Genomic DNA, 15,245 nt, shown 5'->3' on the forward strand with positions numbered 1-15,245 from the left:
AGGATAGAAAAGCTGTCCATAGCGGCGGGTCCTTCCACCTCATCGTCAGACGCGGGGGCAGAGTGGGCCGTAGCCGGCGGCTGCGCGTCGGTGAAGGGCAGCGGAGAAGGCGAGGCTCGAGGGAGGAACTCCGGCGAGCGTGTCGCAGCGGCCGCAGGCTCCGGAGGTCTTTGGGAACGGCGCTTCTTCCTGCGCGGTCCCACAAAGTGACAGCTTCAGTTTTGCAAGCTTCGAGTCGAGCCCGCAGGGTCGACATCGGAAGCTCTTCACAGTGCTCACATCCTCCGGTAGAAAGGGCAAGAGCAGCATGGTCCGGTCCCAGGCAGAGAGCGCAGATAACGTGGCGGTCTCCGACGCTGAGAGGGGCTCTGCACGAGCCACAAGTGGAGCGAGGCATCTTGAAAAAGACGTCTTGCGCTCTTTTAGATAGAATAGAAAGGATACGTCGCCGGATAGCGTAGCTGGCACGGAAGGCTGAAGGTGGCGAAGATAGCCGGCTTCCTCAGGCACTGTCCTTAGCTGGCTTGTCGCTGTTTCGACGGCGGCGGCGGCTTCTTTAGATCCAGCGATGCAAAGAGCTCGTTGAAGAGATGAAAATCAGAGAATTCAGACTCCGAGCCTGCTTATATACGCTAAGCCACGCCCATTCTGGCGGGCTTCGACGCTGTGATGGCGCGAGCGCCCTTCACTGGACGTGACGTCACGTCGGGCTCAGTGGTAGGCTGCAGCATTTCCCGCAGGGCAGCCTATGACACTGGCTTAACACTGACCTACTCTGATTGGATAGGGCGCGTTTGATGGACAGGTGCTCTCTGACTTGGAAGTACAGGTACAGACGTCACTCAGTGGCGCGCATTGGAAAGCTCTCGCAGTGATTTGTATGTTACGTAAATACACGCGGATGCAAGTTGCAAGTAAAAAATGATCTCTTTATTAGCACAAGCACAAGATAGTCCAGAAGCCAAGGGCAGCAGGAGAGCGTGACGAAGGGACCTCGATGGGCTAATCCTGGGTGCCACGTGAAGATAATGGTGCGGTGAATCCCAGAGTGAAGTGCGACGAGGAGAACTCAGCGACAGGTCAGGAACAAAGTCCAGCGGCACACCAACTTAGGGCAGATGAGAGAACACACGAGGAACACTGGAACAGGAAACAACATGAGAGAAGGCACCAAACAACGATCTGATAAACACAAGACGAAAGACAAGCCATTAAATAGGCTGACAGATTGAATGCAGCTGGCGCTGATGAGGGAATCAGGTAATCAGCGGTAACACCCACACAAAACAATCAGCACGCACATACACACACACGCAAGACAAGGAGAAGATCGTGGATTAACCAACCGTGACATTGTATGCAATACGTCGTGCTTTTTATTACTAAATATGTATAAAAATACTTTACCTTCGATCGTCTCAGTCTGTAAAGATGAGCTCTCAGGAGAGACACGGAGCAGCATCATCTTCCTACTCCGCTTGTCCTTCAAGGCAGCTTGAAGTAGTTCGTGTTACTGAATTAACCAATAACATCGATAAAAGTTTTATTCATGTAGGTCTACAGTGTGCAACAGTTCTGGCTTTATTTTACACTGTGCATTGCAAACTTGTGAATGACAATAATAACCCGCAACGAACTGTTGCACACTGTACATGAATAAAACCTTATTTACCAATAGGTAGGCTACTTGTTAGGGAGAGTCCAAACCTTCTTCCATGAAATATTTCCCACAAATGTGTTCCATTTTGTAGCAACAAGAGGAGTGGAAACACAATCATTGAGATAGAGAAAACGAATATCTCTATAATTTTTTAATGTAGATTTAAAACATATTCTGCCTAGTGCCTACATAGCTACGTGTCTGCCGGGTCTGGGAGAGGCAATTCAGAACTTGTCAAAAAAACTGTTATTGCCCTTAATGACACCATTAGGGATAGCACCAAATACAGTGGCAAACTGTTTTGGAGTAACAGGAATATTATAATGAGAGAGAAATTCTTGATTACGTTCATTTTTTTGAGACAAAGTTAATTCCATAGACACGAGTGGAACTTTAGATGAAACTAAAAAAAATTGCTTTTTGGCAGCAAACACGCTAGATGGGTTTGTTGCAGACAAGAATAAAAAGTACCCAATGTGTACAATTTAATATACTGTTGGATCTTTAATGGCATCGTGGATTCTATCAAATATCAACAGATAAAAAATCTAAACCTTCTGCTAGAAATCTTATAATGGGCCGTGGTTGGATCTTCCATCATGACAACGGTCCAAAACAAACATCAAAATCAATACAAAAATGGGTAACTAAACTAATTATTTTTACTTCAATGAAAGGTTAGATTTTTGCACATTTTTTAAATTAAAGATCAAAAGATAAACAATGCAAATTTATTTTTTAGAGCCATTTTTGATCATATTTACAGGGGTGCCATTAATTCTGAACACAACTGTATGTTCAAGTGCATGCGAGTGCTGGAAATGGCATGCTCACTGTTCAAAGGCAGCACTAATTTTCAAACCCAATTTCCCAAACTTTATGAGCAACACCCAAGTTCAGATGTACGGAGCCAACACATCATGTGTATATAGGACACAAATTAAGAGTCCATTCAAGAATAAGTAATTAATTCATGAGTCCCGTATCTTATGATAGAATCTGTGCAACACACTTTATCTGAAAGGCACTCATTGATTGTTAGCTTTCTCAATGAGATCAGACTCAGCTGCAGCCCTGCAGCGCCGACACACGTTTCAGGACACACAATCCAGACCACACGTTTCAGGCCGGAAGTGTACCATATATGATTTGGTTCATATTAAAAATGTTAAATCACAGTAGGCGGTTATTTCCTGTGGTATTGAAAATCAATACATTTCAATATAGCCTATCATATCAAAGTAGTATTGTGTCAACACTATAGACCTTATGCACCAGAGAAACGTGGGCGCCGTCATCTTTAGAATATTGTCTTTGAACTTCCGTTTTTGCTCTGTATTATTTCTATGGCACTGCTGTCCAGGAGTAATTAGCTGGTGAAGTGGATTTACTTATTGTAGAGTTAACAAAAGTTATCATGAGCATTGCAATGTTTATCATAAGCATTGTAAAGCAGATGTCTTAACAAATGTCGACCGGGATTTTTTTTACGAGCAGTTCATTCATACTTATCTAAGGCCCTGTCCACACGGACACGGGTATTTTTATAACCGTGACTTTTTTTACGCGGTTCGGCCGTTCGTCCACACGAAAACGCACTGAAACCGAACATTTTTGAAAACCCCTGCCAGGGTGAGGATTTTCAGAAACGCCGGTTACAGTGTTGTCGTGTAGACAGTGAAACCGGGGTTTTTGCCTTGCGACGTCAGAGTGTGCGCCGTTATCAGCTGTGTTTGACATCAGATTTGCGCTTCTGATTGGCCAACGTGGCTTTAGGGTTAAGGTTTATATCACTGCCTGCTGGCGTGGCATGCTCTTGCCCGCGCTTGATTGCGTGTTTTTACGTTTTCATGTAGACGGAGACCGAGCATGTGTGGACGGGATTTTTTTTTAAAACGCTGTAGGAAAAACTCCGGTTATAAAAATACCCGTGTCCGTGTGGACATGGCCCAAGATCGCTGTGAAAATACAGACCGGAAGTCAAAAGACAACGAGCACAGCGCTGAAAAGGGGCGGGGCTACATAAGGTAATGTAACATTTTTGAAAAATTTCAAAGGGTGCCATGACTGAAAAAAGGTTGGGAAACACTGGTCTAGATAATATGAGTCAGCTTACGTTAAAATTAGCTAACCATTTAGCAAGCCTTTAATTTCACAAGTGTTTTTTTTCTTTTCTTTTTTTCTGATAATGAGGAAACCATTGGTCGATGGTCGGGCAAAACGTGATCACTAGGCTATTTATGAACCTCCTAACTTACCTGGACTGTGGTTTGAGCGCAATGAGAAATTCACAGAAGAAATCACCCAATCGCAAAGCGGACTGGCTCCGTCTCCACAGCAACGGATGCTGAGGTTTATGGGTAATGCTGGCGTCCACTAATTAATTAAATTAAATTATTTCATTTTAATTTAATTCATTTCATATCCAAAACGAATCCCCCGTTCTCACAATCGAGGGGGAAACAATTAAAACGGATGGTCATAACAGTCGATAAGGCTCATGGGTAACGTTAGGTAGGCTACTGTAGATTAGGCCTACCGATAGATGACACACCAAACCGATTGAAAAACGGTAGGCTATTTCTCAAAAAATAAACAGCAACATTTAGAAGGGATAGCCGTTGCACAACTCTGCAGTCTCGTTAATTAACTGGGAGAATATATTTACTATATTTTGAATGTAGCGCTTAAAGTTTAAAATAAATAAATAATGAGAAAAAACAATGCTCCAAATTGTCAGAAAGAAGAACGTGGTGCAGACACGAAATATAGGCTACTTCCTATTGAAATACATTAGATTGAGAGTCGTGCTGAGTGACACGAAAAAAGGGGGAAATTCGTGTTCACGAACACTAATCAATAGATGTGCACGAACTTCGTGGGTTGCGTTTATAGCGGGTGTTTACAGTCACGCCACCTACAGGTTTTTTTTTTAGCTTTTATTTGATTAATAATACAAGCTATACAGTATTTGATGGATATGTCATGGATTTCATTGGGTTTATGTACAATATATAATAATAGCTTAATTACTAAGAATAGGCTACATGATTCGATTATTTATTGATTTTCATTTTAAACAATGCTACAACATGTTCATTTCATTAATGTAATATTATAGTGATTTTGACTGCTATTATGAGATAATATTCAAAATATAGGCTTACTTTTATTTTAAAATTAAAAAATAAACATTAAATTAAAAAAAAGTGCAACATACTTCTCATTTTAAAAAGACACACTTTACAATAAGGTTTCATTTGTTAACATTAGTTAACTGCATTATTTAAAAGGATAGTTCACTCAAAATTGAAAATCATGTCATCATTTCCTACTCTGCCTAAGTTGTTCTGACTAAACCTGTATGTTTCTTTGTTGAACACTAAAAAGTTATTTTGAAAGAATGATGGCATTGGTTACCAAACCATTTCTGGTCTCCATTGACTTTTTTTACTACTATGGAAGTCAATGGGGACCAGCAACTTTTTGGCTACCAACATTCTTCAAAATATCTTCTTTTGTGTTCAACAGAGGAATGAAACTCATACTGGTTTAGTCAGAACAATTTGAGGGTAAGTAAATTACAGAATTTAAATTCTTCTGTGAACTATCCCTTTAACATGAACTAACAGTGAGCAATACATCTACAGCATTTATTAATCTTAGTTAATCTCAACATTTACTAATAGGCTACAGTATAGGCTATAGTATACAGTTAATATACTGATCTAACATTATAAACGTTTTCATTAACAAAGGCTAATAAAATATATTGTTCATTGTTAATTCATGTTAGTTAATGCATTAATGTAAAACAAATAAAACATTACTACCAAGACATTTCAACAAATAATAGAACAAACTTATCATTTAAAATTGTACACATGTATAATTGTAATATATATTAATAATGATAATAAATAGGACTCAACTTAACACTCTTGGAAAGAACAGTTTACTTTTCAGTCCCATTATTTAATTGCATTCTTCCAAAAAAAGACTTCATGTCATCCCTAAATGTAAAGATGTAAAAGGCTCTTTGGAATCGTCCAACTGGTTAATGAGATTTCGGAGGGCCATTTCCTTGTCCTCCTCTTCCATTTGGAGAGAAAAAAGCAATTCCAAGGGGCCACTGAACACGTCTGTTGAATGTATCAATTGCACAGCCAAATTAATGTATTTGATTATTGGGAGTTCCTTCATTATAAAATGGCAAAAAATAATTAAGTTTTAATGGTTCATATAAATGCAATATTTGCAATAACACATATATACTGATAAATACCTCACTACTGCTGAATGTAGCTTGTTCTTCACATCTCATTTCTCATCTATCTATCTATCTATCTATCTATCTATCTATCTATCTATCTATCTATCTATCTATCTATCTATCTATCTATCTATCTATCTATCTATCTATCTATCTATCTATCATGCATGCATATATATATATATGTATACACACAAAATAAAAATCAAAGTTAATTGTGACACTTAACTATAAAGTTAACTTAATGTATTACCATGAACTAACAATGAGCATGAACATTTTACAAAATTAATTAATATTTGTTAATCTTAGTTAATAAAAATCCAGATGTTTATTGTTTGTTCATGTTAGTTCACCGTGCATTAACTAATGTTAACAAATAGGCCTACAACTTTTGATTTCCATATTAGTAAAAGTTGAAATTAACGAAGATTAATAAATGCTGTAGAAGTGCAGTTCATTCTTAGTTCATGCTAACCAAAGCAGTTAACCAATGAAAGCTTATTGTAAAGTGTTACCATTAAAACAATAATAAAGATGCTTCATCGCAAAGCCCATTTATATCACCCAATCTAAAAAGTAGTTGAACTGTCCGACAAACGCTGAAAGGGATAAAGGATGAAATAAAATATAGCCTAAGATTCCCACATAAGGCGGCAGTAATAAAATGTGAAATACCTGCACATAATCTGTATTTAGTTTGGAAGACAAATAAATTGTTAACAACACACCGAGCTTTCTTCGCCATGGTGTTATGTTTTAATAACTCCGCCCCCTGCTTGAAACGTGTGGTCTGGATTGTGTGTCCTGAATGGTGTGGTCTGGATTGTGTGTCCTGAATGGTGTGGTCTGGATTGTGTGTCCTGAAACGTGTGGTCTGGATTGTGTGTCCTGAAACGTGTGGTCTGGATTGTGTGTCCTGAATGGTGTGGTCTGGATTGTGTGTCCTGAAACGTGTGGTCTGGATTGTGTGTCCTGAATGGTGTGGTCTGCATTGTGTGTCCTGAAACGTGTGGTCTGGATTGTGTGTCCTGAAACGTGTGTGGGCGCTGCTGGGCTGCAGCAGGATACTATTGGTCTCAACATGTAACCACATGGGAATTCTGGAAAATCAAGTTCAAGGAAAACACTTCACAGTCAAAGGTCTTTAGTGGGTGTTAATCAAGATCAATTATGTTTACATGAGATTAGTGTCCTATCATTTGGCTCTAATAACCTTTGATCTGTGATGAAAGTTTTTGCAGCTTTTGAAATCTATCCCATCCGATGTTACCTTTGTAATAACTGTTGCCAGCTGGTATATTATGACAGATGGGTAATGTAGCCTGAATAATGTTGACAGCCCATTTTTGCAGTTTTATTGTGTACAGAGGATCTGTGCAATTATTCAGTCTATATTGGATTAAGATTATAAAGGTCCCTCTCTGATCTGAGAAAATCAATTACAAGAGTATAATTCAACATGCATGATGCCAATGCTTGTTGTGAACATTGTTGTAAAAGACTCTTTTGCATTAGATATTTTATCACTTATCCTCACCTTTTTTCTTTTTTGGGTGAAAGTTTTCCTTATTTACTACTGGCAATAATTGGCTAAATATTCTTGCTCTATGAGCTTGTTAAATTGAACTCTCAAAAATTGTACTCTACTCACTGCTTGTGCTCTATCTCGGATGGGTTAATGCAGAGGACAAATTCCGAGTATGTCACCATACTTGGCCTTCACAAGTCACTTTCACTTTTCACTTGATAGACAATGTCCCCCCAAAATAACAATAAACTCTATATTTTAAATGTATTGATGTTTAAATGTCTGTATAATATCACATATCAACTGAATTAACTGAAATTTACTCTTTTTTTACAATATAAATGTTTTTTTTTCTTTGTGTTTTCTAAAATAACTTTATTTCTGTTTCCTGTGCTAAAATAAAGCTTCAATTTCCCAAAGTTCCACTTCAGGAGTTATGTATCGTTTTTTCTTCCTTTTATATTAATGTATCTGTATTATAATCTAAATGATTGCATCATGATATTATAATGCTAATGTGAACATCGATGATAGTTAACCACAGCACAGCTTGTTTCTATTTCAGTCGTCTTGAAATTCTTCACAACATCAGTTTTTACAAAAGCTCTGTATTTGTAAATGTCAGGTTAAAATATTCTCATTTGAAAGTAGTAGCCTCATTTTAGTAGTAACTCATTTTATAAAACAGATTCATTTTCCCTCCCAAGATCTGTTATTTTCTCTCCTTGACATGAGGTTAAATAAAACCCTCTGGGTCTTCATTTGAATCTCCAGCTGTGATTCACACATCTATAAGGTTGGCGCATCAGGAGACTGCATCAGTGCTTTACTTTGAAGCTTCTGCTTTGCTTCTAAAGGTGTGAAAAAACATTAGTCATTTTAGCTTCACATCAAAATTTCAGTAAGGACTACATGTACCCTGATGAGACTTTTTTTTTCAAGACCCTTGTCTGAACTCATGTCACAAAGAGCCCCTCTCAGACTTATTTTAATAGGGGAGGAATACAAAAGAATGTATAAATACTGTGTCTGTTTACTCGAAATGGTGCCATAGTTGGACTCTTACTTTCGATCTACAGCATTGATTAATGCAGAAAAGACGAGCTTGTGTTATAGTTTGTAAAATACAATACCTTACTAAATAAGTCTTTAGAGATCCAAACAGTTGATAAGTCTTTAGAGATCCAAACAGTTGCTGTTCGTTGATTGTCCCATAGAGTTTTGTAAAGGCCTTTCTGTCAATGTAAAGGGTATGGGTTCAAATCATTTTCTGTCTTTTTATTTATTTACAGTCGGTAGAGCTTGACTCTCTTTAAAGAGCTTTTACAACTCACTCTTAGCTTTAAAGCACTTTTATTTTTTAAGTTCTGCTCTCTCATATAACAGCATTTACAGAAACTGTTATGACAATAGATTATAAGGTAATTATTGTTCAATAAGTGCATTTTTATGTTGGTTTTGGATTCTTCAAATCGAGATGAACTAAATGTCAACTTGTTAAAATTTGCAAAAACAGATGCATCACATTGCATGCAAACACTCCCACATATACACACCTTTTGATTCTGCTCTGACCACAAAGTAACCAAAACGTGCATTGAAAAACAGTTATTTCCTCATTGCTCTTACACTTGAAGTTGTTGGATGTCTGAGGCAACACATTGACTTTAGGCTGAGAGAACGGTCGGCAAGATGGATGTTTGCAGATATTTGATTGTGTATCACTTCCTGGCGTTCACCTTTTTCAAAGTGGCAGGTAATGGTTATTTATCTGTCACAGAGTTTGATTAGAAAGTTCACAAAACAAATTCATCAATTGGTTTTTGTTGAATCTGTAAATGCCTTTCAAATCTATATTCCAGCTTGCTCTGAGGTGTCCATTATTGGAGGCAAAGATGTCAAAAAACTTCAGCCGTGGATGGTGTCCATTCAGATGGACCAGAGACATGTGTGTGGAGGAATCCTCATTCAAGACCAATGGGTTTTAACTTCAGCACATTGCGAAGAGTAAGGCAACCACTTTGAGCATACAAATGAACTTGCAAAATCTATGTGAAGCATAATATTTTAATCTTCCTTTTTTTTCCTCATTTTTATAATAAAATAATTGTCCAAATTAAAGATACAATTATTATTTAATTAATGTTTATTTATTTATATTGATCTTTTTCCATTTTTAATTTATTTTATTTAGGGATCTATTTGGTCACACTTTAAGTAGAAAAAGCACTTGTACAATGTACTTATTGTGTTCCAGTTGTATTTCAAAAGAATTTTGCTGCTATTGAGGTGGGATTAGGAGGAGTAGATACAGGTTTCGTGGTATGGTTAGGTTTAACGGGTTAAAAAGTAAGGGAAGGATCAACAGTGTAATTGTAGATGTAATTACAGGAATCAATTACAGCTGTGATTAATTGCAGGTAAACTTTGGGTACTTGTTGGAGTGTTAGTGGAATGGAAAGTTTAGGGTTATAATAAGTTGACAAGTTACTTATAGTCAGTAGAATGTCTGAGACCATCACAATAATATTAAGCAGACAGTCTTCTCTAATGAGAATTAGTTGACATGTATTTGTAAAGTTACTTATATCCAACAGAATGTTCAAAAGGGACCATCAAAATTATCTGTGCATACAAACTCTCAAAGGGATAGTTCACCCAAAAATAAAAATTACCCTATGATTTACTCACCCTCAAGCCATCCAAGGTGTATACTGCATGACTTTCTTCTTTCAGGCGAACACAATCAGAGTTATATTAAAAAAATATCTTTGCTTTTAAAAAAGAAATATTCAGGACATTTGACCAGTCAGGTATTTAAAAAAAAAATTCTAAGTACAATGTAAAAGCAGGAATGAACACAATTGTAAAAAAAAAAGTGCAAATGATTAATATAAATGTTATTATAGAAGGTTAAGACACTTAATATAACCTGGGACCTTTTATTTATTGCATATATATACCCAATTTTATTTATTTTTTTGCTAATTCACTTGACCAGGACACATTCCCCCAGTTTTTTATGCTAATCCCTCAGTTTCTTAAGGTTCTCACTGTAAAGTATCTGCATATGCACATCTAAGTCAGTTTTCTATTTCAGAAAACCCATTACATCTGTGACAGTTGTCATAGGATCTCTGTCTCTGAGTAAAGGCTCTCAGCGTGTTGGCATCCTCAGTTATGCAAAACCTGCCACATTCAATGCAAGGACTAAACAAGATGACATCATGCTGATTAAGGTAAGGTTGAATTGAATGTGGTTGTTTTTTAGACACCATATGATGTTTTTCACAGTATGCATTTGAGCATTGATTTTTCTTCTGCAGCTAAACAAAAAAGTGAAAGCAAAGCCCAAAAAAATCCCTAAAAAGGAACAAGATGTCCCACCTGGAACAAAATGTGTTGTGACAGGTTGGGGAACTACTAATTTTAATGTCAAGGAACCTTCTGATAAACTGCAAATGTTAGAGGTGACAGTTGTGGACAGAGATCTGTGCAACTGCTTCTATGAGAGCGAGATTGTGGTCACCAAAGACATGCTGTGTGCAGGAAGCAAGCAGGAAAAGAGAGGCACGTGTTGGGTATGTCATATTGTTGTCTTTGATTTATAGCTGTTGCAGGCTCTTTGAAATCATCCCTTTACCTGTCTGAAGGAAAAATAACCTTTTTTTATTTTTCAGGGAGATTCCGGTGGACCTCTGGAATGTAAAAAAAACATGGTTGGATTGGTATCAGGGTCGAGAGGATGCGGAAATCCCAAGAAACCAACTGTGTATACATTTCTCTCCAAAAGACATATCTCCTGGATCAATAGCATACTGAAAAAGCAACTCAATAGCACAACTTTTTAAGAATCTAAAGATTTCCAGCATATGTACTTTTTTTTATTCAGATTACTGTAACTTGTAATCTGATGCTTATGGAATTGGGATTAATATTCACAAAGCAATATCAAACTTTTTTCACTTTTTTGATTTTTTAAACAAATAAACAAGTAAAACAGAGCTAAGTTAAAATCCTGTAAATGTATCTGATATATTGCACTATATTCCACTATACTTTGTTATTGATGGACACAAACATGGTTAAACAAAAATTGGAAGATGATCTATTGTCTGGTGAAATAAGAAATGCATTATATTCCTTTTTGTGATTTGTTTGCCAACCTAAGTTAAAATAAATTTTATCCTCAATTTAATGATTACATTTTCTAAAGTTAATAACTGGGGATTTGTTTAATTAAAATGGATCCTGTTTTGTTTTTCTTCCATTACATTGAACACATTAAACATTAACAAAGTGCATCAACTAAACTCCCATTGCTCTATGATATTCTTTGTATTCAAAACGCATTCAGACACTTCCTCTAAATAATTTAAAGTCTCAAAAACGAATTGATAACTACTGGTGAGGACACACAACAAATCTTAATCAAAGTCCAGGACAGAATTGTACACTGGGGCTGCATCTGAAATAATATACTCTATAGGTATTATTTTGAATAAGTATTACTTATGAGCACTAAAACATTCTATGCATGAATGTGTGTAGTATGAATGAAATTCAGGTTAAATGTATTCTGATGGATAGATAATTTGTTTGTCATCAGAGAGGACATTTGTTTCCACCGTGGATGTGTAGAAAGCCACAACACCTTACATATCGGTATTAACATTTAAAACAATCATAGACATATTGAGAAAAAAACAGATCATACAACAAGTGTAGCATATATGAAAGAAACACATTGCACCATACATAAGAACTGGCTCAATAATACTTTGATACAGAAGAGGAAGAAGACTAGGCTGAACAGACGTAAGTAACGTTACGTATAGTAAGATGTTAGTAAGTTTACGGATAACTGTGTCTCTGTTGACAGCACTTGTTAATGAGTGTGCAGATTGAAGTTGAGATATTTATCTAGTGTAATGCCAAATGCACCACCCTTTCAATCATCTCTATAATACTGGAAGGATGGATCAGTGTTTTGGAGGAGCTAAAAAACAGTTCCTTAGTCTTTGAAATATTAAGGTGGAGAAAGGTCAAATTCGCACCATGTACTAAAATATGCTATGGAGCGTCGACAGTCCAAAAAAAAAGAAGAAAAATCATTCGCAATTCGCAATGTTGTATCATGTGAACTACCGGCATCAGTTCAGTTCAGCCATTCACAAATCATTTCCCGTGGCCTCATGGGATAGTAAAGTGTCCATTGTATGCAGAATCTCGCCGGAAGTAGTAGGTCATCCGGGCACTTTTTTTTTCTTCAAAAAACAGTTTTTCGCCAACTATAGGCCTAGTATGCGATTTTGGATACAGCCAAGGTTTGAGAGTGCATCTGAAAATTTGTGCAACAGATATTAGATAGCCTGTAATGTTGTGTTTGGTTGTAGCTAAACCCCATGGAAATCAGTGAAAATATAGATGCAGTGGCTAATATGAAATTCTTATGTCATACCATTAAACATAATGTAAAAAGACACATTTTCTTGTAATTATGCAGCAGCCTATATTTCATGGGTTGCTAAAATTGTTTTGCTGTGGTTGCTGTATTGTAAGGAGTTTAATCAGTGTAAGTGGAGACACAAGTCACCCATCAATATATTCAGAACATTTTGTGTGCATATGTGCCTGTGCTCACTGCCAGGGTTTGGGCTTAAAGTGAATAGCATTCATGGGTCTTTCGTTGAAAACATATGATGAAAGACCCTCTTCAAATCTGCTTTTAGCAGAAGGATGAGCAGAGAGAGGATGCCAGAAGGTTTGACTGAAATTGAGTGGTAGTTACAGAACAGTACTACCCCCTCCTGGACAGAGAACTTCAATTATCAAGCATGTACTTTAACTCGTTTCAGAGAAGATTCACTCTGAGAGATGAGTTTATTTACATGCAATGATCCTTGCCTTGACACCTATGATTTCTTTGCACTTTTAATTCAGTACAAGAACCATCCACCAAACGTAATCCAAGCCGAGTGTGTAATTACTGATGACCTCATTTGTTTATCAATGTTGTTTGTCTTCACATCTTTCATCACAGTTATATTTCATTTTTAATTCTAAACTGTAATCAATGTAGGAGTGGTGCACGTCAAGCACTTGAGTTTTTGGCATGCAATAATATAAATACTGATTTGAATATGTGTGCAATATATTATTCATGATGGGGGGAAAGCAGTGAGAATCATCATTACTGACATATTTACTACTAACTGCGTGACCAGTGGACATGTTGTCAGCACCAATGGAAATCATGAGCCCATTGAAAGCAGTGGGACCCTTCATGAGATATTTTGAGCCGGAGAAATCTTATGATGAAAAGCTGAGCTTTATCCTGTTTGGTTTGTGACATATAGCTGTTCCCGTACATTGCCAGCTCAGTGAAATCTTCAGTTATTGAACTGAGGTTAGGGGTGTCACCTCTAAGCTCCAATCCAAACCTTTATTTAGCCACTGAATGAGGAGAGAAACCAGTATATTAGCCACAAGGATGAGTGTGGGGGAAACATGATAAACAGCCCTCTGCAGATTCTTGTTTCAATGAATATGCAGAAACACATGGCTTTGGCAAAGGTTCCAATTATTCTGTACTGTGTAGTGTAGGCCATTTGGTAGCAATCTGTGTAAGGCTGTACAAATGTTCTTGTCCTTGGTTGTGACTATGAAGATAAATAGGCAGGAAATAAAGTGATTTGATTCGATTTTATTGTAGGGCAAGTTGTCATGTCTTTTAAATGTTATAAAAATATAAAATGTATTGCATTGTTTGTGGATGAATTTTTAAAAATCTTTTTGTATGTTATAACATACTATATTTTTTCATCAATTTCTGTGTTTCAGTGTGTTTATATTATTTTTCAGTGTTATATGCTGTATGTACCTTTCAAACAGGTTGATAAGATGTTTTGTTTTTTGAAAGAAGTCTCCATGAAACTCCATGATGGTCACCAAGGCTGCATTTATTTGATAATAAACACAGTAAAAAAAACAGTAATATTATGAAATATACATTTTTACAATATGGTGCTCAAGAAATATTTCTTATTATCAATGTTAAAAACAGTTGTGCTGCTTAATATTTTTTGTGGCACCCATGATATATTTTTTTCCATATATATTCCTATTGCAACATTATATATTTTTTTTACTGTCACTTTTGACCATTTTAATGGATCCTTGCCGAAAAGTAAATAAATTAGCCTATACTTTAAAAAATCATTTGACCCTAAACACTTAAACAATAGTGTATATATTTTACTTGTTTTTTTGTTTTTTTTAATTCCGAAAGGAAAATAAGCTAAACTTGTGTTGCAACTTTGTCTGTATCCTGGGGCTGTGTTGCTTTTAATATGATCTTTTCATATTCTCATAATGAATGTTTTTTTTTTATGATATAACTTTTAAAACTGCCTATATGACCTGTTGTTTAAATGTATTGTTGTGTTTATTACTCTGTTACTTGTGGCAATGGACCACCAAGGCACAGACCCACCACTAACCAAAGAGAGACAAGCGTGGGATTGGTGTTATTCTTGTTTTGTTCTGGTGCTGCATCACCACAGTTATATTGCAGCAGCTCTGAGGAAATTAAAGGGCGGGCTTCTTGTCAGTATTAGTCCTACTTTCAATGCGTTTTATTCTACAGTGAAAGCCAAAACTACATAATGAAGCATGCATGTGCTTGATGTTACAGCAGTGATTCTAATACAAGCCCTTCATTTGTCCCTAGAGGTTTATTTGGAAAGAAACCTAGCAAAAACACCGTCTGTCAGCAGCAA

The 15,245-nt window shown here is 36.7% G+C and overlaps 1 protein-coding gene across 1 annotated transcript; it reads left to right on the top strand.

Moving 5' to 3' along the window:
• Positions 1 to 9,077: 9,077 nt before the first annotated feature.
• On the top strand, positions 9,078 to 11,777 carry LOC143740809 (granzyme K-like). The gene is made up of 5 exons (XM_077232861.1): positions 9,078 to 9,220; positions 9,327 to 9,471; positions 10,565 to 10,703; positions 10,791 to 11,045; positions 11,145 to 11,777. Exons 1-5 carry the CDS (start codon positions 9,157 to 9,159, stop codon positions 11,313 to 11,315), a joined length of 774 nt encoding a protein of 257 aa, XP_077088976.1. The 5' UTR covers positions 9,078 to 9,156; the 3' UTR covers positions 11,316 to 11,777.
• The last annotated feature ends 3,468 nt before the right edge of the window (positions 11,778 to 15,245 follow it).

This window comes from Siphateles boraxobius, unplaced genomic scaffold (genome assembly GCF_051911475.1).
Source record: "Siphateles boraxobius isolate OS27281-9 unplaced genomic scaffold, OSU_SipBor_1 18, whole genome shotgun sequence".
Taxonomy (NCBI): Eukaryota; Metazoa; Chordata; class Actinopteri; order Cypriniformes; family Leuciscidae; genus Siphateles; species Siphateles boraxobius.

What these genes read in the sequence shown, in the direction of transcription:
- LOC143740809 (XM_077232861.1), top strand. Translation starts at nt 9,157, where the DNA reads ATGGATGTTTGCAGATATTTGATTGTGTATCACTTCCTGGCGTTCACC. An exon ending in ACTTCAGCACATTGCGAAGA is followed by an intron (nt 9,472 to 10,564) that starts GTAAGGCAACCA and finishes TTTCTATTTCAG; the next exon opens with AAAACCCATTACATCTGTGA. An exon ending in ATGACATCATGCTGATTAAG is followed by an intron (nt 10,704 to 10,790) that starts GTAAGGTTGAAT and finishes TTTCTTCTGCAG; the next exon opens with CTAAACAAAAAAGTGAAAGC.